The sequence below is a fragment of the Acartia tonsa genome, chromosome 3 (genome assembly GCF_053477335.1).
Source record: "Acartia tonsa isolate MP-2025a chromosome 3, ASM5347733v1, whole genome shotgun sequence".
NCBI classification, from domain to species: Eukaryota; Metazoa; Arthropoda; class Copepoda; order Calanoida; family Acartiidae; genus Acartia; species Acartia tonsa.
In genome coordinates, this window is record NC_137262.1 from 36,767,409 (window position 1) to 36,795,022 (window position 27,614).

A 27,614-nucleotide genomic window follows, 5' to 3' on the forward strand; every position below is an offset into this window, starting at 1 on the left:
TCAGTCTGTCTGTACCAAAGGATCTCCATAATCGCAGAAACGATATCGTGTTCCTTTACAATATAGCTCATGTTAAGGTTTGTGACTATTTTGGGGGATAGCACCATAATCCTCCGAAGAGATTTCCCCCTCTTGGAAAAATTACAACACAAAATTTATGTTTCTTGTCTTTTTAAACAAAAATTTAATAGCATGGGGACGAACTAACCCCCCTCTCATCTAAAGAGCCCTAGAATGTCATAAGGACGTAGCATCTATTCTTAAACTAACATGCTGAAGTGATATATAAATTTTTAATATTTTTAACTTTATATTTTAATAATGTTAAAAAATATTGAATACAGCCTCCCATAAATTGAATTTTAATGTTATGTTTAAAATAATCATAGATTAGGTATTATACTTTATATTTATTTATTGGATTTTCATTTAATTTTTAGCATAAAAAAACAGGTTTTTGACATATTTTATAACTAAAACATTATTTACTTAAACAAGTATGTCACATTTTTAAACCATTAGTTTCAACTAATGGAAATAAAACCACATATAAGTAAATGATTTACGAAGTTTTATCTATAATACAAAATAGAATGATGTCTGTCCGTCTGCCCGTCCGTCTGTCTGAAGCTTAAGATCTCGGTAACAACTGAACCGATTGGATTCTACTCTTTATGGTATATACCTACTGGTCCTGTGGTGGTTTTAGACTATTTTCTTGGGGGGGGGGGGGTGGTGTGGGGGACACCCCCAACCCCCCTAAAAACCAAAAATTCCACCCCCATTTTTTTTTTGCAAAAGATTTCCCTGGTCCTTTTTTTTTTTTTTTGCAGAAAATTTCCGTGGTACTTTTTTTTTTGCAGAAGATTTCCCTGGTCCTTTTACGAATTTCAACTTAATTTGAAACTTTAAGCCCCTAGAGGCTAGGGGCGAAGCCGCTAGTATATATATACAATGGACACCAGGAATAGAAAAGAGACCAATTATACTCTAATACAAATATCTATTGGCATAATATTGCTTAATGCACCATTTGTAAATAAATTTTACAAACTTTTAAAAGTGAAATTTATGCATCAAACTTGTGTAATTAGACATTCAGGTGGTTGGCGGTGGCTGGTCAGGGCCGCAGGATCCATGGCGGGGTTAGGGTTAGGTAGGGGCGGGGTCGAATAATTAACTACCTTGCTTATTGGCAAAAAAACAATGGCATATTAATGTGGTAAGTTGAAGCGTTTCAGCTTACCGTCGCGAGTTCGAATCCAAACGAGCCCCTAGCCTTGAAGATTCTACCAATAACGAACTAGCAGTATTTACTACTACAAAGATATATTTAAAACTGAATACATTTACAATAGGGTTATTACTATATATACAAAAATAGATGATAACAATAGGTTAGGTTGAAGGGGGTGTGGGGAGACAAGGGCGGAGCCCTGCGGCGGTAGGCATTTGTGGGGTAAGCTGCAGTCAAGGGGAAGGCAACCACCTCCCGGTAGGATAGTTGCCTGGGGCGCGGGGTTGTAAAGTGGCCGCGTCCCTCCCACTATTAGACGGTCCAATCTGACCGCTGCCTGTGGGGTCTCAGCGGGCATGGGGTGAAATGGTGATAATAGGATTAGCGCTGAAGGCTTGATTTGATAAGCCGCTGCGTAGCAACTCTGTGTAATGCCCGTCCGTATGCTGCCGTCTTACCACATTAACAACAATCAAATTTATTAAATGATTTAATTTTGAATAACCAAATAAATTACAGTATTCTTCGAAAAGCTTTAAATTGAGCCTTGGTAAGGTTTTCTGCCATTTTTAGAAGCTTTATAAAATATTTTTCTTTACTAAAATGACACTTTTAATATCAGCTTCTTCTTATTACGCCAATGGCAAAATATCAATTAGTCCTTAAACAAATATTAGATTTGATTAGCTTTCTATATATCAGAAGTGTGTCCTCAAAAATAGATTTTTTGGGTACAGTCCCTTTCGTAGCAACGCACCTTATGGGGCGATTCTTCATATTTTTCAAAGTAGCTTTTCTCCTATTTCAAGCCTCTGCGGGGGGCTCTAACCCTGTGGGGCCCACTGCCTAACCCTGTGGGGCAATCACCTAACCCAGTAAAACCTAACCTAACCTAAAATAACCTATACAAAGCCATTTCAAAAATACGACGAATCGCCCCTTAAGTGGCGTTGCCACGAAAGGGACTATTCCTGATTTTTAAAATGTTTTTTTTTGTTGGTGAACACTATGGAGGAAATTAAGTGTAAAAGATATTCCCGGGTCATACACCAATATACAAATAAATAAATAAGGTGTGCTTAATAAACAACAAAATATTCTTTTTTTTTTTTTTTTAAATAATGATTTTAGATCTATCGAAGCCATTTAAAATTTAGGAAAGATTCAATTACAGTATTTCACAAATTATACTTGATATATTTCGTCTGCAATTTTTATTGATTATGGGTCGTGAACAACTGAACCGATTGAGGTCTCCATATTAGGAGAGCTTCATTTATGTTCTGGTACTTTTGGTATTTAAATTCAAGTCTTGATATCATTTTATGCTCTCTTTTTCTTTCCCTCCCTTACCCTTTGAATTCAGAACCCCTAGTTTCGTAATTATTATAAAAGGTAATTCAGGCATTTCTTCATGATTTATGATATTCAAAAATGTTTTTTTCACTGCTAACCACGACAACTCAAATAAATAATAGCCGAGGGAAAGTATAGACAAGTATTAGGAGGGGGGGGGGGGGGGAGATGAGGATATTAAGTCTAAGTTAATGCAGTATTTTACTGGATTAGCTAATATAAACACAATATATATACCACACTTCTATTTTGTTAGTTGAAGATACATACAACAGCTATTTTTGGTATATTTTATCTTTATTAATTAGTCTAAAAATCTTGAAATATAATAATGTAGAATTATAATTATTGTTTTAATACTTAATTTTTAAGTTTCTAAATGATATCATTGTATGGTTTGTTTAAGTTAAAGATGAGATATAATAATGGATTTATTTTTACTTGGATCTCACAATAGATTATCATGTACTCTAATAAAGTGAAACTTGTAGCTAGCTGGCTAAAATAACGAACCACTACCTTTACTCCATCTTCTCTCTTAAAGGATGAACGAAGGGATCAATAAATAATGTCCGTATTTGCAAATTGATAAAAATTTTTCCTTTATCAGAATATCCACGTATATGTATTATACATCAATTGATATAATCGTAATCAAACGCTTTGCTGATGTCTAATTGCTACAATAATTATAAAAATACTTTGGCTTCGATCCAAAGCAGTTTTTAAGGGAAAATATACCCAAAAACAATACATAGACTCTGATACATAAAATAGCCTAAAAATATTTCAGGAGCTAAGTAAAGCTTCTATAAAATAAAATTAGTTCAGTGGTTAGCAAGATCTTAACAAACAAAAATTCCTGTATTTAGGATTGTAAACGGTCCTACCCCAAACGTAAGAGTCCCAAACGTCAGAGTGGACAAACGCAAGAGTCCCAAACGCAAGAGTCCCAAACGCAAGAGTCCCAAACGTCAGAGTGGGACAAACGTCAGAGTGGACATTGCTTAAGTAAAACATCAGAGTCTATGCTATTTTAATTATATGACAAAAAATAGACAGTTAGGCCCCCTAGCCTGCCTAGCCGCGGGCGCTCGGCCCCCTAGCCTATAACCTAACCTAACCTAATCATAAAGAAAATGACTCTGGCTGCAGCACTCAGCACCCTGGCCTACCTAGCCGCAGCGCTCGGACCCCTAGCCTGCCTAGCCGCGGGCGCTCGGCCCCCTAGCCTATAACCTAACCTAACCTAATCATAAAGAAAATGACTCTGGCTGCAGCACTCAGCACCCTGGCCTACCTAGCCGCAGCGCTTTAATGATTATAAAATCGAGACTCATACGTTTTACTTATAAAATGTCCACTCTGACGTTTGTCCCAAAAATCCTGCGTTTGTCCACTCTGACGTTTGTCCCACTCTGACGTTTGTCCCACTCTGACGTTTGGGACTCTTGCGTTTGTCCACTCTGATGTTTTTCCACTCTGACGTTTGGGACTCTTACGTTTGTCGTGGAACCTTGTAAACAAGTAATGAAGCCATAAGCATAAAAAAAAATATTTGCACTTTTAAAATTTGCATGACTTGCTAGTTTTCAAGTAAATTATTTATACTAAAACAATATGTTCAGTCTCAAATAAACTTTTCAGGAGAAGCAGGGATAAGAAATTAAACTAGTTATGATTTCAAGCTTAAATAAGATCACTATAAAATTTGTCATTAATGAAAGGGAAAGTAGTAGATTTATTGTTTGTACGTTAAAATTTATCTAAAAATAATTGAGTTTTATATTCTTATTTATGCCCAGTGATGGTTTCAGGGTATTTATTTAGAAAGTGAAGTCTTTTGGCATTTTTATTTTAACTTTCGAATAGAGAGCCTCAAGAAACTATTGAGGACGCAACCGCTTGTTAAACTATACGATAAGATAAGTACTATTATACCATGTTTTGTTTTGTTTAAAATGTACTAAAACCTTAGATTACATTTATATGAATTTGACCGAAAAACCAACGGACCATGTAAATTATAAACTTGAGGCGCATTGGTACAAAGAACCCAAATAATATTCAGCTTTCTATTATAAGTGAAAAACGAGAATATTATTTCCCCAAAAATGTTACAGATAAACAGACGGACGAAAATTTCGAATTATAGAGTAGCTTCATTAAAAAAACTTTATCACTTTATCTCTGTTTCTTTGTATTTTTAAAACTTTTTCAGACTAATTTATTTACAAAATTTCGATATTTAGTATAAACTTAAGTTTTGTTTTACTATATAATATTAAACATTTACTGAAAAGAAAAAAAGCTTGCATGAAAACTTTGGACCATTATTATTTTTGTTGTAAATAAATGTTTTACCCTCACAGATTTAAATTTGAAATTGGTGTTTGCATAAAACGATAAACTTCAATGAAAGATTCTAGGTTTTAGTTTTTGGGGTAATTTTGTTTTGCATAATCATTAGGGTGTACATGAATTTATCGTTTCCATAGTCTTATCACCTACTCTATATACTTAAACTCTTGCTTTAAAAAAACAACTGCTGTGTAGTATGAACACTTTGAAATCCGCGGAAACTCCGCCATTAATCCTATTATGCAAAGCAGCAAAAAATAATTCACTTATCCGCAGGCATAAAGGAATCAGAGAAGTCATATTTTCTGCCAGTCAAATGCTATATTATTTACCAGGTTGATATCAATTACAGCTAAACATTAATAAAGCAAAGAATTGGGTCAAAAAATAGCCACAAACCTTCTTGGGATCTATGTAGGGCTCTCTTTAAAGGAAAACTCAATGCAAGAAAATAATTCTACAAGATCTTGACGGAGAAACAAAAATAAACCTTACTAATTTAAATAGAAGGATTTGCATATTCGTTTATTTCTGAGTTTTTGGCTGTTTAAAAGCAAAGTTAGGATGTATTATAAATTTAAATGCAGACAGTCACAAGAACGATAACTTAAATAGTTGTAGAGCTGTGGATCTGAAATATCGTTAATCGCTAGAAAAATCTATTTTTATGAAAGTTTCATATTGATTCTTATTTTTTTTCTGAACCTCTAAGAAAATTAATGTCCATATGGGGAAAAAAATACTCATAGACTAATAAGTTAAAAGTATCCCTATATAAAAGTAACATAATGTCTGTTTATTTTTGTATTTGTTTATCAATATGGCTCTCAATCAGGAAGGATACCTTTACTCTTCCATTAGAAATTAAATCTAAAGGGTCAATATCTCCTTCTGCCTTATCAAAGAGTCTTTAAAGGCCTCTAGGGGCGCAGCTGCTAAATGAATAATAAAGAAGTTGCTATTCTAAAAGTTAGATTAGGTAGAGAATGATGAAAAAAGCAAGAGAGGGGAAGGAAGATAATAAAAAGAAGAATAGTTTATCGAGTTTTATTCAAATTCGTTAAATTTACAATCTTTTTATTGGATTTATTTGATTTTACACACACGCACACACACACACACAGACAAACGCAAACAAATACACAGAAATACTTTCAATATTAAAATACCTAAATATTTTGTTCACATTCGAAGAATTTAGGAATTTGATTTGATATATGTAGATACTAAATTTTAGATTCTGTTTTTATCTAGTCTTAGCGGCTGCCCCTTTAGCTTATAAGGGGCTTTGAACGTAAAGATGAGGGAGCCTTAAACTAACCCCAAAGACATGAAATTTGAAAGTTAACAAGTTAAAAACCATCTAACTCTGTGTAGCTTCCTTAAAATGGAAGCTCAATCGGTTAATTTATTGGCGAGATCTTAATTCATATATTTTTTCTAGTTTTCTTTAGGTTATATGAATTAAATTTTTGCGTGTTTAAGGCCATTTTTCTCTCCCTCTTTCCCTTTTTAAAAGTAGAAAACATATATGCTAGGGGCGCAGTTGCTAATTTTATAAAAAAAAGTAGAATAAAGATTAAAATTTAATTTATACAGTAACCTTATATATAAAATCTTTAAATATAAAACTTTCAGTACAGACATTCATATACAAATATATATTGTATATTCGTCATTGAAAAATTAAAATATGCATTAAAATTCTTTATTTAAAAAATGATTATATATGATTATTCACAACTATTGGTCAATTAAAATGTATACTGGCCTATCATTGGTCATCTGTACGTATGACGTCATTTTATAAGGCATTATGTGCTGCTTTGCTGTTTAAGAATTATAATTACTGCCGCGGTTGCATAGGTTATACAAATTTACGCCGCTGGGTATTAACTAAAAATAAAACGGCCAGCTGTTGCCCAAAAACTGCTGCGGCTGCCGATTCTAAATATTTAGCCTCCTGATAAAAAGTATTTGAAAGTAAAGTATTTGGGCGTGAAAATTGCATCTCTCTCGTCTTCCATAGATAAAAATTCACCACTCTCTTTCTTACACCTTGCCTTTTTCATTTTTCTCTCGTACTAAGTTGGTCAATAAAACAGTAAATAATAATATAGTAAAATTAAATTTTATGAATTACATTAAGACTAGAATCTTAGTTCTTAAATAGATCTTTCATCATTATTTATATCAATATTAGCTGCGCCCCTAGCATCTAGGAAATCTGCATTAGAGAGATAAAATAGCCTAAAGCCATCCAAACACAAATCAATAAATTAATTGGCCAAAAACTTTCCCGGGGCCTATGTCAAGCTTCTAGAAAATGAAGAACTCAATCGGTTCTGAAGTTCTTAATCTTAATCTACTGACAAAAAACATTTCACATTGTCTAAGTTTAAGAATGTTTTTGATAGTAAATAAAATGCTTTGGTTAAAAACCAATTTTTAAGCCCATATTTCAATTGTAATTTAAATTTGAATTATTTTTATTAAATGATAACCCTTACCGGTCTTTTTCTCCCTTTCTTTTAATATCTTTCCCTTTTTATTTTTTATCCCAATGACATGCAACTCTCTCTTTTTTTCTCCTCGTCAACTTAACATATCTCTAAAAGCCCTCTCCTTCCCTCTTTTCTTCTTTCTCTATGGTTCCATCTCTCTTTTTCTCTTAAATTGAGATGCTCTATAACACATGTCATCTTTGCCCTTTTTTCTTTCCCCTTTTTGTATATCGACCCCACACACTTCTCAGAGTTAAGAAAATTTTGGGAGATTTTTTGGGATGAAAAATAGGGGAGAGTTTTAGAATTGGCGTGATCCGGAGACCTTTTTGGGAGGGGTTTGGCTTATAATATCATAAAGGGGAGTACGGAGGGGTTATTAAGGCCTTATGATATAAATTAGGGAGGGGTTGGACATGATGATTTTATTGAGAGGTGGTTGGAGGGGGGGGGGGGGGTGATACGACCAGTTGGATGCTAGATATTACATGTGAATCAACTTAAGAGGCATCAACATTTTTTAGATCATCTAAAAAATAGCTTGACAGATTCTTCAAAGTCTTCAATTAAATTATAAGTATGAATTTCAAATATTACAGGGATTGGTAAATTGGCAAGAAAATAAAAAAAAATATTTGATATTTTAAATGATGCAGAATTTCAGAATATTTTTTACTTGGAATAAAGATTAATATACATTTTATTTTCATTCCTCTTTATACATTATTTTTTTTTGTTTGTAATTAAATATCTCGCTACCCCTTCTACTTTATGAAAGCTCCACTTTGGTTCCGGGAAGGTTTCACTGCTAAATAAGTCTTTGGGTGTTTTTTTTTTATGTTTTTATGATACTTTTCCAACCTTTTTCTGCCCTAAATGCTTGGGGCGCAGCCGTTAGTATTTTAAATAATAAATGATTCTTAAATTAAAAGTTTTAAAAAGACAAAATAAATGAAAAAGTGTTTATCAAGACAGACTAATCTTTCTATAATCCAATGGCATTTAGTTTTTAATTAAGTTTTGTCTGTCTATCTCTTTAATCGTGTTTTCTAGAAATTATCTAGAAATAAAAAGAAAAAACAAACAAGAATGACAACATTCATAGGTTGTTCACAATAAAAAAAATCATGGATTAACAAACTGACCTAGTGAGATGTAGAGCAGATGTTTAGTGTTAATAAAAGAGAGAGAGAGAAAAGAAACCTTATGTCTGAACTACTGTATTAAATTTGTAACACGACCAACAGACTGACGGACAAAGTAAATTATATGCTGAATGCTCATTATAAACATAGAAGAATCTTCTTCAAACACGTTTCTGTCTACCTTGAATAGTTGTTGAAAAAATCACCTTTCCCCCTTTCCTTTTCCTACAGACGGTCGAATGAAAATTTCGAATAATAGAGAAACTTCGTCTCCAAAAAACTATTGGTTTGTATTTGATTTAGAAGAAGCAAGGGGATTATTAGGAAAAATTACTTCACATATAACAAATTCTGATCAAGTATAAATGTAGCAAAAACAACACAATAGCAAATATCTTTATAAAAATTTCATTGAAAACAAATTATATAACTTCATTAGATTGTTACCCAAAATTTTATTTTATAAAGTTGCAAAACATCTCATTTCATCATTTCATGGCTTCGGAAGCTTTGATAATTTTAATAAATCTTGGTTGGTTGGTTCAACCTAGTAGAGTGCAAACATCTCAACCAATTATTTTCAATACAGTAATGTTAATTTGTTTAAATGAAACATTCAATGGCAATCCTTTCTTCAAGTATAAATATTATAAGCTTTTTAAATTTATTTTGTTTATATATTTTGGTTGATTTGTATAGCAATATGAAATAAAAGATTATACTCAGCTGTAAAATAGAAACATTATTTTAGATTTATTTCAAAGGAGGTTCATAAGTTTCAAAGTTTCACCACTAATCGTAATATACAGAAGGGGTAATTTTATGTATCATTATTATGAATGTGCAACAATTTATCGACTATTGTCTTATCCTTTTCGATCCCTGGGATATTGCATTGTGTTTTTTTTTTGTAAACACGTTCTCATATTATCACTTTATCCGCCATTGTCTTATCTCCCAAGACCCCTGGGTATTTTGGTGTTCTTAAGATTTTTTAATTTAAAGAAAAATTCTCTGAAATACCTTTAATCATTTAATAAACGCATTATTGCGTTAAGATTCATGAGTGTACCTTTGAAATTGAAATAATAAAAGTTGATTGTTCTAGAACAAAATATGCAAGTTGGTGAAGTCCTAGTTAATTTTAAATTATATCCTTCATGAATAGTCTGTCATTTAAGATCTCGCTAGCATATGAACTAATTGAGCTCTCTATTTTAGGGAAGCTTCACATAGCTCCTAAGTTGGGTGTATTTTAATTTAATTTCAGATTAAAATTTTGGGATGGTTTATGGCTATTTTTTTGGTACTTCTATTTGGTTTGTTGAAAATGTTCAGTGTCCAAACGTTTCAACCAATAGATTTGATCCTGAGAAGGTGTAATCTTATTTCTCATCAATGGGGATATACATCAATCTATCATTCATTGTCTTATCCCTTTAGATCCCTGGTAAAATCTACACTTTTCAAATCATTCCCTGACTGAAATTTTTGCATTTTTGAAATGAATTTGTAATTTGTCCCATTCATACTTGATGTGAAGTGCTCTATTATATGCATTACAATAAAGACCCACTTACATTGTCATTATCAGAACAGAATAGAACCAGATAAATTCAGGGATGACAACATCCTTGAAAGCGAAGCCAATAAAAGTATAATTAGTAAAATTTTATAAAAAAGAAAAAATTCCATGTATAGTATAAGCCTGGCAAAATTACGAAAAATCTAAGATTCTTTATACAGAACTAGCCCTTGGCACTTAGCCTTTATGTCGGGTATAGAAAATTACCCAATACCCCCCAAAGACATATATTGAGCTTCCCTAACAAGAACAACCGATTCGAACCAGTATTTTCCGAGATCTTTGGCTTCACACAAAAAATACCTACTACACTATGAAATAGGATTTATATGGCAGCTAAGGCACACAATGCTTATATTTTTTTACGGAATGTAGAACCCTTAAATGTATAGAAGCCTTTTTTCACAAGGCCTGAAGTCTTTTTTCCATTAGCCTTTCACTTTATCCCTGAACATTTGAAATGTGAAGTAGTGAAAAATGTTAATTTGCATAATCATCAATAACTGATATTTTACCAATACTTCAACTCATTCCTTTATTTTTATAATATGTCTGTAAAACACCTAGTAGGACAAGACAAGGGATGATAAATTGATATACACTTCCACTTATTATAAACAAAACTACCCTTACAATAACCGGCGTTGTTACAAAAGACCTACTCTACAAAAGACCTACCCCTACAAAAGACCTACTCGTCGGTTTTACAAAAGACCAACGCCTACAAAAGACCTATTCTACAAAAGACCAACGCCTACAAAAGACCTACTCTCTAAAAGACCAACGCCTACAAAAGACCTACTCTACAAAAAATCGTAATGCTAGAAGGTCATGGCCGCAGAGCTCGGCCCCCTGGCCTGCCTAGCCGCGGGCGCTCGGCCCCCTTGCCTATAACCTAACCTAACTTATATGTAATAATGTATGAATGTTTATCGTACATTAACTTAATTATATTTTAGAATTTCGTTGATTTACAAAAAGTGGTTGGTAGATTTTTTTCAAATTTTAATATTTTTTTTTACAATATTTAGGTAAGGTTAGGTTAGGTTATAGGCAAGGGGGCCGAGCGCCCGCGGCTAGGCAGGCCAGGGGGCCGAGCGCTGCGGCCATGTATTGATTATGTATTACTTTATTAATAAATTTGATGTTTATATAACAATATATATTCGTAGGTCTTTTGTAGAGTAGGTCTTATGTAGGTGTAGGTATTTTGTAGAGTAGGTCTTATGTAGGGGTAGGTCTTTTGTAGAGTAGACCTTTTGTAGGGGTAGGTCTTTTGTAGAGTAGGTCTTTTGTAGCAACGCCCAATAACCAGCACCAGTACAGTTTACAGTCAAATGACCTCTCCCAACTGCTAGTTAGTACCAAGATTATGTTAACTATTTTTTTTTATATAAATTTAGGATTAAATTAATCTTTTTAAAATAGATATTTTAACATCCACCATACAAAAATAACATACGGAGGGATAAAGTAATGTACATAGCATAAATTAATATTTGATAGGTCATAAGAAACTTGAATATTTACTATAAGAGGTGATAAACCGATGGTCGGACATTGGTAATCGTAAAATAGCTTTGGTACCAAAAAAAATTAATAGAAAGGTAATAACTTTTCCCCTCTACTTTTCCTCTCCACATAATTTACAGAAAGAAAAATGTCTATATTTTTAGTTTAGTTTTTATAAGAGTCTGCAATATTCATTACTTGGTGTACTTTTTAGAAGTACACCTATTATAAAGTACATCCAGTTTAATTGATATGTTTTCTTAAAGGGGCAGAAAATTTCCATAAAATATAGCAAAAACCAAGGCAGGATTAAAAAAACAACAACAAAAATTGCATATTTTTGGAGGATTATAGAAACACTTTTTTCTATTATGCCACCCAATTTTCAATTCCCAAGCGAATCTTTCTCTATCCTAGTCAGTTTATTGAATTTCTATATATATTAGATAACTAGTTATATCAGGGATTTTAAGGGATAAGACGTTAATTGGTAATAAAAAATTGATTAGTTTTGAATTAATTGTGGAAAATTTAGGATGTTTGTCGCCAAAATTTTTAAGCATCAATTTAGCGAAAGTATTTATGACACCTTGGGTACCAGTATAAATTACATTCCAATATCCCCTCCCTTCTTGATAAAGATAATATTAGATAATGATTTGCACAAAAAGAAGAAAAAGTATATTTTTTACATACAAAATTAATCAGAACAAGGAATTTTTCTTTTTAAAAGCGCAACAATAATAGATTTTAGAAGCATAACAAATATATAGAAAGTAAAAAGGAATAGAATAACCAAAAATAATTGTGTTAGATTATTTTTTTGCGATATTTCTAAAATTATTGTCCTTGGTTTTATACCTATGTTCTTTTTATTTATAGAAATAGAATATTTTTTCCTTTTTAAGACGCTAAAGTTAAAAATTGTGAAATAAGAATCAAATAACGTTTACTATGTTATTTATGTTTCAGATAAGACATTAATCTTCTTATTTTGTTTAGCTGACAAGTTTACCATTTTTTTAACAGTATGACCTTTGTAAAGCATTTAACATTTATATTTTAAGTTTTAAAACATAGAAAAATGTAGTTATGAAGATTCTCTTTATAGTGACTATAAAAATGAGGTTATACATACAAATGTCCAATGATAGGCCAATACACAGACTAAATTACCAATGGCGGGCCAATATACATTTTAATTGAGCAATAACTGGGCAGTATGACGTCATTTTTTATAGGCACTATAAAAGCTTAAGTTATGAAATGTTTAAAAAAATAGAATACTTTCTTTTTCAAAACCCTAGAGGGAGCTCTAACCCTGTCGGAATCTTATTGACCTTACTTGCTTAACCTTAAGTAAAAGATTTATTTGTGAATGCCTTGGTCCATTATCTATTAAAGGGGTTTTGTCGCAACTTTTTATTACATTTTGTAATTCTAACAAAAAAAAATGATTGTCGTTTTGTTTGTCATTTATCTTTAGGCTTTATTAAAACTAATAACATTTATCTTTTTTACCCCCGTAATATCAAGGGATAAATTGATGTACATCACAATGATGATACACAAAATTTCCATTTTTTAGATTAAAATTATTTATTGAAAAGTTTGGCTCTGAAGGTTTCCCAAAAGTAACTAACGTTATTTAGTGAACAATTTAATATTAAAAACAAAAGTCTAATATCTCTTAACTCTATGCTTATGCCCCCAGCTTAGAATTTTTACATTTTAATGAAATTGTTATTTGTAATTTCTAGATACTTTTTTTCAAACTTTTTTTTGCAGAACGTTGCAAAGTGCAAAGAATAAAAGTTTTTTTTTCTCCTTGCCATTTGGTATTACTATCATTTATAACTTTATATCTATTTCCCCCTTTTCTTAAGTGTCTTGGGGTGGGGTTGATATTTACCCTTTCTACCCCCATTTCTACATTAATTGTAAGGCGAAAGGCAGGGAATTGAGAAATATAAATTTTAGTAGAAGAGTATGGTTAAAATTATTAATGGTAGCCACTTAAACTTTTCAAATGTAAGTTTGATCAAAGTTTATATTATATACATGTAATATAACTCTTACAGGATGTCTAATGAAAAACTTTTGTGTTATTTACTAATAGTAAAAAAACAATTTTAAGCATAAATAAGTTTGATTTTTTATGAAATAAATTTTAACAGCCTGCCACATATTTTTATGGGTCATATATATCTGTATATATGTTATATTTGTAAAAATATAATTTATTGCACATTTTTATGGGTCACACTGTAATTATTTTGTAAAGCTAATAGTTCAATGTATTACTTACTTTTATGGATCACACTGTAAATATATTATATATGTATTAGTTTAATGTATTACATATTTGGCACAGGAGACCTGTATTTAAAGTTTGACTACTACCTATTCATGTATATTAGCTCCATATCTCCATACATTTATAAAATTAGGTTTGACCTAAAATTTTAGATTATAAAGCGGAAATATATGTTAGTGTAACATTATGGAAGTTTTTGAAAGTTTGGGTTATTGATATTTAAATTACATTTATACAAGATGTTCATATAAAAAAAGATAGATTTTAAAATAATTTGTGTAAAACAATTATATTTGCCTACACCAAAACATATATTAGGAGTATCGAACGTTATAGAGCAGCGACGCAATCTTTTTTTGAGATATAACTATAACTTATGAATGGTTTATATAGGTTTATGGCCAGGAAGAAGGGACTTAAAATTAAACTGGGACCCAAAGTTTCATTTTAACACGTTATCTCATTCGATGAAGGGAAAAGGGAATGTGATTCTGACAAACAATTCTAAAGGAAAATTTCTCCACAACCCCCTTCCCCTTTTCCTCCCCTTCTTACCCACCCTTCTTCAATTACATGAAAAAAACAAGATATACCCCCCACCTTACTTCTAAAGGTTTTGTGATTTTTTGTAGAATTGATTGTTAGAATAGCTAGGCCTTTATTCGATGTATCTTAAATAAGTTTAGTTTAAAGAAGGTGTTTATTTTTGTTTATCATATTTGGGATGTACCCATCAATTGTCTTATCCCTTAAGCTTCCTGATTATGGTACTTGTATTATGAATAACAATTAAGCACAGAGTCCCTGCTAGCCTAACAATTATTACGGATTTACTATACACTAATAGAAAAGACAGAATAATAATTGAATACACAGGCAATATATATCATCAAGTTAGGATTTTTAAATGCCTATTTAAACAAAAAAAACTTTGTGTTATTTGGTCACAAATGACATAAGTCTATAAAACGCGATAATAACTTTTTAGATGAAATTATTTTACCAAGCAAAGCTTTATCCAAAGAAATTCAACTATTATTAAATGGAAGAAATAAAAAAATAACTGCCCTTTGCTTCCTAAATGTTTAAATTTTCTATTGGTGATTGGTGTTTCTGCTGATTTAAAATGTCTTAAAACAATTCATTGAGCTATAAAATAAAAAAAGATACAATTTTTGGGTATAGTCCCTTTCGTGACAACGCCTCTTCAGGGGCACTTTGTCATATTTTTACAGTAGCTTTTGATAAGTTATTTTAGGTTATGTTGGGTTAGGTGGTTGACCCGCAGAATTAGAGCCATCCGCAGGGCTTAGAAATAGGAAAAATCTACTGTGAAAAAACAACGAATACCCCAATTTTTTTCATGGAAAATTGCTTTGCTTAAACTTGAGAAAACAAACACTATTACCCCGTAAAGATCCTAACTATATACTAAACTCCAGTCATTTATCTATTTAAATGATAATTTATTATTCTACGACTATAATAAGCTTTAATGGAGGGAAAAAACCTAATTATTATTTGAATGATAATAGTTTTTATGTGTGTTGTATGGATGCATGATTCGTGACATAGGTAGTTGTAATTTACTTTTTAAAATCGGCTGCGCCCCTACTCCTAGTCTTAGTTAAAAGAATAATTTTTATGGAATCATATTACAGCTCTCCGCGGATATTAAAATTAAAAAACGTAAGATTAAAACTAAAAAAATAAAAAACTGGTTAAAATTTTATGATATTTATTTTGATATTCGTGGGAAATTGTCTGTGATGCAATGCTATACATGATTTTTAGTATGGCTGAGAAATGGTTCTAATCAAGCGGTTTCGAAGCCATACTGTAAAAATCGTTTTAGTGTTTTGTGAGATTTTAAGAGACTATCAATCTGGCTATTTATAGACTGTATTGCGTCTATAAAGTGGAATAGGATAAAAAGATTTTAAAGGATAAAGTAAATAGGAAAACTAATCAAATATTTATTATAATCTCTTCTTTTCCGACAATTTTTGATTTAATAATAGATTTTTAGAAAACAATTGAATCAAATTTAAAGAAATTATCTCTTTTTTACAAAAAAATAAAACAAACTCCATTTTGAAAATACAATTATATACAAAAAAGTGACTCTACTAGTATTTATTCTAAATATATCAATTATGAATTATTGTTTTGTTTGCTTATCTTTTATTGCAAAACTACTATCGCATAATTGTTCTTTTTATCCTCGTAATATCATAAAAGAGGGGAATAAAAAATGAGATATTTTTGGGATGGGGGTTAACTAAGGGTTTGATTCTGTACACTGCATGTTTGCTTTTATATTTTAAAAAATATTTGTAGAAAGTTTTTTAAAATATGAAAAAATTAAGGAGATTCCTGAAATTGAATTATTTAATGCATTATTTGAGTTTCTTACGTTTCTGAAAATTTTATGTACATTCTTGGTGAACTGGGTGCCTTTCATTAACTTTACATGTATTGCTTGTAGGCCGTGTCGTTCAATCATAATCCTTTTCTATACCCTTCAATGCAAATATACGCTTATTATTGACTTTGTATTAATACATTTTCTTTATGCACTATACTGTACTTTCACAATTTTATTTGTTAATATATTTTGCTATTTTTAACAATATGACTCAACCCTTAGACAATTTGGCAGCAAAAAGCACAGTAATTGCAAATTAAAAGTTTTCTAATGAAAAAAGAACTATAAAGTATAAAATCGTAAGGATTTAAGTTAGTTTTCTTGGTAAAGTTATTTTCTCAATTTATGTTCTGTAGTTTATGGCTTTATTAAGATGCATCCCTTTCATTGTAATGGGGAAAATCTGATTTCTTTTCTAATTTATGATCCCCACAGACACACCCACACACACACACACACACACAAAGGTCAAGAAATAAATTATTGGTCAGTGTAAGTAACTTCGGTCTGTATGTTTTAAAAGTGGATGAAATAATAAAGGGATATAGATAAAAATAATAGTTTACTAATAAGATTACTAAATATTAAACATTATTAGTGAATGCACTATATGTTTGTTTTTAATTTATACAAAATATACAACTTTACAAGAATGTATCCATTATTATTAGATTTAATGATAATTAGGAAACTCCCATTGAGGATTATACAAGGATACTAATTTGCATAGCCATGATATATTGCAAGCAAGAACTGGTTTAATCCTGGTTTTAAGACCATGCCATTGTTATATTATTCTATGTGTCTGCCAAATATGGCTCATATAATCTGTTAATTACATATTTAGTTGTAAAATTATTACATTTTATTGTTTTGAGTATAGAAATTAAAAACTTAAATTGTAACTCTATATTTTATTAAATTAGCTTTCCCTCAATTTTTTGTTAACAAAAGAGAAAAACATAAATTTAGCAGCTTTTGAATAAAGGATAGATCCCCTAGATTATTAAAAGAGACTTAAATTCAGAATGGTGCTGAGATTTGATAACTAAGTAAAGATTGCATCCACCTAAAAAAATGTGTGAATGGTAAGGAACATGTCCCTTGGGTATAGTTGAAGTCTGAAAATAGTGATAAATTATATCAAGAGGACACATTACACATGGAAACCTTATTTCTCATCTTGGATCTTGTTTAATTATGCATTAAAGTATTATTATTAGAAATAGGGTACTATTTACTTCTGTCATTAAAAATATTAGTTAGAATTAAAATTTTCTTCCTAGCCTTGCCAAATTATTATGTTATTAAACATGTAAATATATTGTATCATATATAAACTCTTCATATGTATGTTAATGTCATAGCCAAACTTTAATCAATTTCTGCTGCAAACACTTTGTATTTATGTCAGCATGTGCTTTGTGTGTGTGTGTGTGTGTGTGTGTGAGCTTTATTAGAGTTGTGTATTTTCATTTTGCATGTTATTTGGCTACTACCAGGCTTTTAGTAAGGGGATGTGGATCTGTGTTAGATGAAATTCACCTTTTAGACCTATTTGTATCATCATTAGATTTTAATCAAGTAGATAGCAACTTTATACAGTAATTTTAAAACTTAAATATCTGTCAATTTGGATCTTCTTCACTGACTTGGATCCTGCTGGCTTTAACCAGAACTGGACTGGCATCCAATATATTGGGCTAAAACTAATCTAGATGAGCAGCCAAATTAGTAAAACTTTATAACTTGGAGCATAACACTCACATACATGTATGTACAGAATGTTACAAAATATCAGAAAATGGATTACATTTTGGACATTATGTTATATAAAATTACTTAATTTTTAAGATTTGTTTGAAAGCATATATAAAATCTAAAATCACATATCAACAAAGGATCATATAACCTAAACCTTCCACCAATTTTGATTGAATGTGAGTCAATGGGAATTCTGACAGATGTGACTTAATCTGATTATTGTCTGAGGTTTTGAGAATACTTCTGACTGAGATTATTTTGAGTTTAAAGATCATAATGGAAACTCTTTAAGTAAAACTTAGCATTTAAAAAACAAATTGAAAAATAATTGTGGAGAACTATTAACTTTCTAGGCGAAAAAGTATATCTTGTATAACAGACTGTATGTATAAAAAATATGTATATAAAATTGTACTATGTTACACTCAATAATTTGATTATTACTAATCAAGTGACATTTTTATTCATTATGGAAACACATATATAACAAAAAAAGAAAATCATTTTAGTTTAATGAGATTTATTATTTTTTAAATATCACAAAATCTCATGTGAATGCATGTATCTTACTTTAGAAAATTTACTCTACCTGTGCAATAAAAGTTTGTAAGAGGGTAATAATGCTGATACCTAATCCAGAAAACTGCTCTTCACAAACTTATCATATTGAGACATTTTATGATCTAGAATTGGACAATTCTACAAAATAAATGTTTATCTAATGAACCTTCTGATATATTTTTAAAGAATTTTCAAAATTGTAAAAAGCATATTTTGACATGCTAGTTTAGATCTAATATTTATTAAAATCACTTATTTAAAATCACTGATGTGAAAAAAATATTATTGTTAATGTAAACAGTTCTTTTGATATCTTAAGCAAGGATTTTTGCAAATCTAGACACTAATAAAGTATAAAAAGTTAGTAAGATATTTGTGAGATGAAATACAGTGCAGGATAGATACACATAATATATATTTTATGTGTGTAAAAGAAAGATTAATGTTTAACATTTGTAGGATTGCCCTGGGATGGTATTTCATACTTCATGCTTGCTGCAAAATAACTTTAAGATTTGATTCTATCTTCTTTATCTGGAAAGATTAATTCCATTTGCACATCTTAGCCAGCAAATACTATGAATTTGTAGCAGAGTAAACAAATATCAACATTATTTTGAATAAAGATACTTCCTTGATTTGTTTCAAGATATTATAAATAGTGTACATCTCAGTAATCTTGGACTAAACGATCTAAAACAAAATATGAACAAATTCAAAAACTTAATATTTCAGCAGACTAAAAGTACGAAAATAAAGCAAAAGTATTTTGTATATAAGAAATAAGAAATATTTGTGAAAATTAAGGACAATAAGAGACAGACAGACACAGCTCATTTTAGATACAATCTAAACCTTCTCTATACAAATAAAGACATAGTGAGCTTTTGGAATCATATTGTAATATTTAACTTAAATCATTATTTTAGAAGACTTAATTATGTTAGCTTTACAGATGTTATTAAACCTAATTGATCATAATTCATTGCTATGTTTGAATCAGTAAATTCTGATTAATATCTAAATCTAACTATTTGTTAGAAATAAAGATACTTAGTATTTTCATTATAAAAGTATCAAATTTGTTGAAATGGTTTAAACAAGAAATTATAAAATTACCTACACGTACACAATTAGAAATAATACAAAGAATTTAATGCAAATAATTAAATTTTGGATGATGGCCCTGAGAATTAAATAGACCAAAATGCATTCATTCATTTAATGTTCATAAATAATATATGTTTGATAAATTGATATATCATAGTTTAATTGTGTACAAAAAAGTAATATTTTATTCTTTAGAACACAATCTATAAATTAAGTTTCATGTACTTGAAAAGTATCCCCAAATCATTTACCTTTAAACCTTAAATTGTTCCAAGGATATAAAGGGATAAGACTATGGCCAATAATTAGATGTACATTTCCAATGACGATAAACAAAATTACTTCTTGAATCAACCAACCAATCAAAATTCAATAAATGTCCCCAAAGTTATTAGACCAATGAATAAAAACTTTGGGGACTAGTTTAATAAACAGCTCAATGTCCCCTCCCTCCTTGTAATTAACCTTTGTAAATGTACTTTTTTTAGTTCAGCTGCACTGCACAGTGAGTACAGCAGTACATACCTGTACACTCTGACCCCTGTACTAACTTGTACTCTTTTATTTCAGCTGCACAGTGAGTACAGGAGTACATACCGTTGGTACGAGTACACACCCAAGCAGAATCAGGTGGTTAGAAGACCTCCCCAGCCTATAGCACATTCAGGTATACAGCTATTTATTAATTCGTATTTCAGATAGTTTTCCGTGGAAAATTAGAAAAAAAATATAGAATTAATTCCAGTTTTGTTGGTTCAAAGGCGCCAAAGTAACAGGCTAACAAAAGAGGCATTAATCTCAGAGTTTTTATTTTATTTTTCGTAAATGCCTGAGTTTATTATGATAAATAAATAAATGATTTTTCAGTGATTCAGTGAATTTGAATCGAATGTTAAGCCATACTAGAACGGAAATATAAGACGCTGATTTTTTTTTATAAAATGACATTTTTTAGTAAAAACTTTGAGTGGGTTGCACATATGTAAATTTATGTCAAAACATGTGAACATGGAAAAATAGTTCAGCTACTCGGAGACACATTAATTGAGTTAGTAAGTAAGAAATAAAGACAACTTCCAATGTATTGAAGCAAAAGCATTGTTATTTGTTATTTAGTGAAAGATAAATATAATCCCGATTGACCTGTTCCTGTATTCTGATATAAATATATGTTGTTGGTTTAACGTTACAGTAATACATGGTATATAATTAGTAACCTGAGCTATTACATAATACATAATGCAAAAATTAGAGTAAAACAATAGAGGAGGAAGGGATTAAATAACTGTATTTCCCTATCCGAAGGACCTCGTGCCAACTTTCAATTGGGTCTTAAATTGGGTCTGAAAATTAACCAATGGTGTCACCGCCAAGTAGCAGGGAATAGTTTGTTAGCAGACGAAAAAGGTCATTGGAAAAGAGTGGGAGTTAGTTATCTGTACATACATCTATACTAGATCTGTTATGCAAATAATAATATTGCATAATAATAATATGAAACATTGACCTGAGTGCTGAAAAGACAAGTCTAAGTATGTCTATAGTGAGCGCTGTAATAAGCAAAGCATTAATCAGTGAAAAAGAAAATGGTTAGAATGTAATGTATTAAACAGCTGATAAAGATTGAGAAATTAAATTTTATAATTATATCAGTAAATGAAACATTAATTTTTGATTATTAATATTTTGAAGGGTTTTCTTTATTTTAAAAGAATACCTGATATTTTGACATTATATTCCTTTTCATAAAGAGCTTCTTTGTATATCAATGAATTAGTTCTAGAATTAGGTAGAAACACTTTTCTCGTATTCATTTGAATCCGGTGGATAGGAACCGGTTCTCATGAATACGAAAAAACTATGTCTAGCATCGTATTATATCCAGTTTTCTACGAATATAGAAATGTACAATCATAAGATTAAAACTAGTTTTTTAGCCGGTGCCTTCGGCACCACGGGGCTAAAAAAACTAGTTTTAATCTTATAATTGTACATTCTATATCCGCGGAAAGCCGTTTATAATACGATACGAGAAATAACTATTCTCGTATTCATTCGAATCCGGTGGATAGGAACCGGTTCTCATTCATACGAAAAAACTATGTCTAGCATCGTTTTATATCCAGCTTTCTACGAATATAAAAATGTACAATCATAAGATTAAAACCAGTTTTTAGCCGGTGCCTTCGCCACCTCGGGGCTAAAAAAAAACTAGTTTTAATCTTATAATTGTACATTCTATATCCGCGGAAAGCCGTTTATAATACGATGCGAGAAATAACTATTATACATTTTGTATTGTTATGGCGTTAATTCGTTTTTACTTTTATTCTTTATTTAACTTTAGTTTTTGCAGCGCAGCTTCTCAATAAGTATAGTTTTCCATCAATGAAGTCTCTGCGCTGTTTATTCTATAAATTTTTCATTATTCGTCTACTAGCGGCTGTGCCCCTAGGATTCAGGGGCTCTGTATTTATAGGGTCAGAGAGTGGCTAGAAAACATCTTAAAACCTTCCAAAGACTTAAATCTGAAAATAAAATAGCCTAGACCCATCACGGGATCAAAGTTATTGATATCTTAGCTTCAGACAAAAAATAACCTTACTACTTTATATAATAGGATTATGTTATTATTTTATTTTAGTTTAGTGTACCTTTTAGTCAATATTTTGTCTTACCAAAACAGTATTTCTGTTGATTTATTTTGACACCGAAATATAAAAACCTACTAAGAATCTCCATCAATTCTGCCAATCAAATTTTGCAAGCTTTCCATCCATCCATCCCACTTTATATTACAAAGTGGTTCCTTTAATTTGTCTTATATTGAAGTATCACAGTTAATTTAAGGTCGGGCATGGCTTTTTTTTATTATGTTACAATTCTAAAGTGTCTTTATCTTTTTTTTACAATCTTTCTTCTATCTTCTTTTTAAACAGAATCGTTTAAAGTGTTCTTAAATCTTTTTACTTACTTTTTGGTTAATTTGTTTGATGGGAATATTTTTCTCTAAAGACAAAACAATTATTAAACTGCAAATTATACTGGAACCTAAATTCTTATGATTAAAAACTTTGGGTACTTTTATTAAATCTGGATTGGATGGAATAAAATGTAACAGTTCCTTAACGTTTAATCTATAGAAGGGTAAAATTATTGGGGAATAGTCCCTTTCCTAAAAATGGGAGAAAAGCTACTTTGAAAAATACGAAGAATCGCCCCTTAAAGTGCATTGCCACGAAAGGGACTATACCCAATTATTGTTTATTGTCTTATCTCTTAAGATTCTTGGAGTAAAAGTATAATTTAAAGTTTAATGTCCCTCCCTCCCTTGTTTTCAATTCCATTTTTTTTATTTCTTTTTGTCCTATGACTATATCCCTGTGATTATGGCCTAATAAGTTGATTACTAAGTTATCAAATCTTGTAAAGTTTTGCGACTCTGCTAGAATATAGAATTTATAGATTGTGTCCGGGGGGAAGACATTTACCAAGTAGTCCTAGAATATACGCATATATAAGTTTCTATGTACAAGAGCATATAATATTCTCTTGTAAAAATGTTGAACTATGTATATATATAGGCTTTGATGATCTCTTCGTTTTAAGCATTTAACAATTAGAACTTTATTAAAAATAACCCATATATAATGTACAAAATTGAGACTTAAATATACCTGTCTTTGTGCCTTGGTAGAAAAAATGCCACTTTCTATTCAGGTTTTGTTGGGCATGAAAAACCCACCCATTCTATGATTTAAAGAAATAAGAGTTTTTATGCAATGCCAATTCGTCTTTTTGGCTTTTTTTATCCTCTTCAGTTAGGAGTAAACTTACTACCCCCACCCTGAATATGAGTTGTATTTTATAAGTTGGTTCTTTTCTTTATGTTTTCTTCCCTCCAAGATATATTTTATTCCAAAGTTAATAAACCATTAAAATTAAAGAAGTGGTCTATTTTGTAAGCAAATAGAACTCGAATGGTTACTGTTTGAAGCTCTTCGGACAGGCTAATTATATATCCCTCTACAAAGTTACCAGTTAGCTTGGTTCAAATTTTGTATTTTTGATTTTTTTTAATTTAAGATTCTAGAAAATCTGATTGTTTACCATTTGTGCTTTTTATTGAGACTTTGATTCACTTTTATAAGTTTGTTAGAGTCCTTTTTATAGCTTTTTTCATTATCAAGAGTATGATATATCCGACTTTATTATGATATTAATTACTTACTATTGTTGATTATTTTTGTTCTTGTTGGTTAGTCAGGCTAAGATTATTTACAGAATTATATCATTGTAGGTTACATCTGAACACAAAATGATGTAGTTGCCCAAAGCATGTTTTATGATATTGGTGGCTTTGCAATAGCCATTAGGGACACAAAACTCAAACATTCAAACAATTTGCTGGACTAATGTCTAAATTACCTGAAAATTTACGATTGATTAGTCAAAATATTAGCATTCATACAAACAGACAAACTTATTTTATCTACTTAGGATGGTTTTAAAGCTGTATCAATTAATATACAAACCTAATGCCAACCTCCACTATTTTAACATATCTTTGCCCCTATATCTCTGGTTATGAGCATCTGTATCTTTCTACTAGAGTTTTCATTCTTTGTCCCTATATCTCTGATTATGAGCATCTGTATCTTTCTAGTAGAGTGGTTATTCTTTGTCCCTATATCTTTGATTATGTTCATCTGTATCTATCTACTAGAGTTGTTATTCTTTGTCCCTATATATCTGGTTATGAGCATCTGTATCTATCTGCTAGAGTTGTTATTCTTTGTCCCTATATCTCTGGTTATGAGCATCTGTATCTATCTGCTAAAGTTGTTATTCTTTGTCCCTATATCTCTGATTATGAGCATCTGTATCTATCTGCTAGAGTTGTTATTCTTTGTCCCTATATCTCTGATTATGAGCATCTGTATCTATCTACTAGAGTTGTTATTTTTTGTCCCTATATCTCTGATTATGAGCATCTGTATCTATCTGCTAGAGTTGTTATTCTTTGTCCCTATATCTCTGATTATGAGCATCTGTATCTATCTACTAGAGTTGTTATTCTTTGTCCCTATATCTCTGATTATGAGCATCTGTATCTATCTACTAGAGTTGTTATTCTTTGTCCCTATATCTCTGATTATGAGCATCTGTATCTATCTACTAGAGTTGTTATTCTTTGTCCCTATATCTCTGATTAAGAGCATCTGTATCTTTCTAATAAAGTTGTTATTCTTTGTCCCTATATCTCTGATTATGAGCATCTGTATCTTTCTACTAGAGTTTTCATTCTTTGTCCCTATATCTCTGATTATGAGCATCTGTATCTTTCTAGTAGAGTGGTTATTCTTTGTCCCTATATCTTTGATTATGTTCATCTGTATCTATCTACTAGAGTTGTTATTCTTTGTCCCTATATATCTGGTTATGAGCATCTGTATCTATCTGCTAGAGTTGTTATTCTTTGTCCCTATATCTCTGGTTATGAGCATCTGTATCTATCTGCTAAAGTTGTTATTCTTTGTCCCTATATCTCTGATTATGAGCATCTGTATCTATCTGCTAGAGTTGTTATTCTTTGTCCCTATATCTCTGATTATGAGCATCTGTATCTATCTACTAGAGTTGTTATTTTTTGTCCCTATATCTCTGATTATGAGCATCTGTATCTATCTGCTAGAGTTGTTATTCTTTGTCCCTATATCTCTGATTATGAGCATCTGTATCTATCTACTAGAGTTGTTATTCTTTGTCCCTATATCTCTGATTATGAGCATCTGTATCTATCTACTAGAGTTGTTATTCTTTGTCCCTATATCTCTGATTATGAGCATCTGTATCTATCTACTAGAGTTGTTATTCTTTGTCCCTATATCTCTGATTAAGAGCATCTGTATCTTTCTAATAAAGTTGTTATTCTTTGTCCCTATATCTCTGATTATGAGCATCTGTATCTATCTGCTAGAGTTGTTATTCTTTGTCCCTATATCTCTGATTATGAGCATCTGTATCTTTTTACTAGAGTTGTTATTCTTTGTCCCTATATCTCTGATTATGAGCATCTGTATCTATCTACTAGAGTTGCCATTCTATCAAAACTTAAATTGGATGGATGCCAGAGTTTTATAGTTAGATACATAAACCATTTATTGTGTATGGAAGGAGTCTTAATCTATAACACAATGAAGAATAAAATGGCACTTCTAGCTCGAAACAACTAAAGATTCAATGAAAAATACCCAAATGTTTTAAACAAATTGAAGAGAGCATTCATTTTTTAAGAATTAATTTTGAAAATTCTTTAAGAATAAGATACTTGTTGCCCTATCTTAGATCAGACAATGAATCTTGGTTTAATTTTTTAAATCTTTTATTTTTAAACAACCATGATGATAACACATTAGCTATCCAGTACAAATAAATCTATTTGAGTATCTTACTATTTTCAGAGAAAATATCATCTCTGTACATAGATAAAGGTACACACTACTGATACAAAAATATCTTTATTACCAACAAGTGTAATTATTATTCAAAGTCATAAATAAAAACCCAAAGATATCATTCATGCAGTGGTTCGAGTTTAGAGAGTTTTTTTTTAATTAAGAACAAATGTTTGCTTAGATTTTTTTTAGTTTATTATAAATGTTTGGAAGATTAATTTGTTCTATAAAATCCTATTCAGATATACCTATTTTACAAAGCTAAAGAAAATGTCACTTTTGGTGGATTTATATGATCCATATATCTCTGATCTATCTATCACTTTCTAACAAAATATGGAAACATCATATTTTATATAAAACTCAGATATTAGATAGTATCAAAATTATGTGTTGAATCTCTTTGATAAATTCTTGAATAATATACAATTTTATATATGTATCATCCCTATTTCCTTGCTGATTGTATTTTGAATTCTTCAAATTTTCGAGGAGGGAGAGGACAATGAAAATTGTTTAATATATAACCTCTCCTCTTTCTTTTTAAATGTTTTTATGATGGATATGTGCAATTCATTCTATGTTAAGTTATGAATATTTAAATCTACGATCTATGATTGTTTTCGGTCTTGTTTATACATTAAGTCAACAGTATATTGCAAAAAATATTAGTTGCTTTACTCATAAAGGGTGTTAAGAAAAAACCCAAGCGCTTCACTTTTTTCAATATAAACCTTACAGTTTTGGTCCAAAACTAACTAAAAATAATACAGTTCATGCCCAAGCAATGACAATAAGAAAACAATATTCAATTTTGAATCTACTCACCATTCCAGAGCACTAGAGCTCAAAACCTAGCCCTTGCAGAGAAATTTGTCCTTCGCCGAAAGTGCATATTTTATTATAAATTAAGACAAATTTGTTTTTTCTTTTCAGATAAAAAGAACTAACCATCTTAAGAGCTTGAAATCTTTGCAAACATCAATAACTAGAAATAGACAGAGCCGTCATGCCTCAAAATTGGATGGGTCTTTCTTTTTCATTCCAAATTGGCAAAGATTCAGTTAGAAATCTGGTTAAGGTGTCTATAGAAAGATTTTTATATGCACAATCAAAAACTCTAAACATTATGGGGTCTATCACAAAGATTTGAGGTACTTATGGTGGTTCAAATTGTGATCGATTGTTTTTTTTAACACCCTTTATATAAACTTTACATAGTATGAAAAAAATTTAATTCTATGATTTTGGTACCCTCTATTAACAATTTATAGAG

General features: G+C 30.5%; 1 protein-coding gene across 9 annotated transcripts in view; it reads left to right on the forward strand.

Moving 5' to 3' along the window:
* Positions 1-27,614, forward strand: part of LOC145314026 (uncharacterized) — a 110,199-nt gene that overhangs the window by 36,565 nt on the left and 46,020 nt on the right. For 8 of the 9 annotated variants that reach the window (XM_080153753.1, XM_080153754.1, XM_080153751.1 and 5 more), the window contains one exon: positions 20,451-20,547. In XM_080153753.1, the coding sequence (XP_080009879.1) occupies positions 20,451-20,547 (97 nt within the window). Of the gene's footprint in view, positions 1-7,915; positions 8,036-20,450; positions 20,548-27,614 lie in introns of those variants that run through there. The other variant, XM_080153757.1, reaches the window with a different exon arrangement.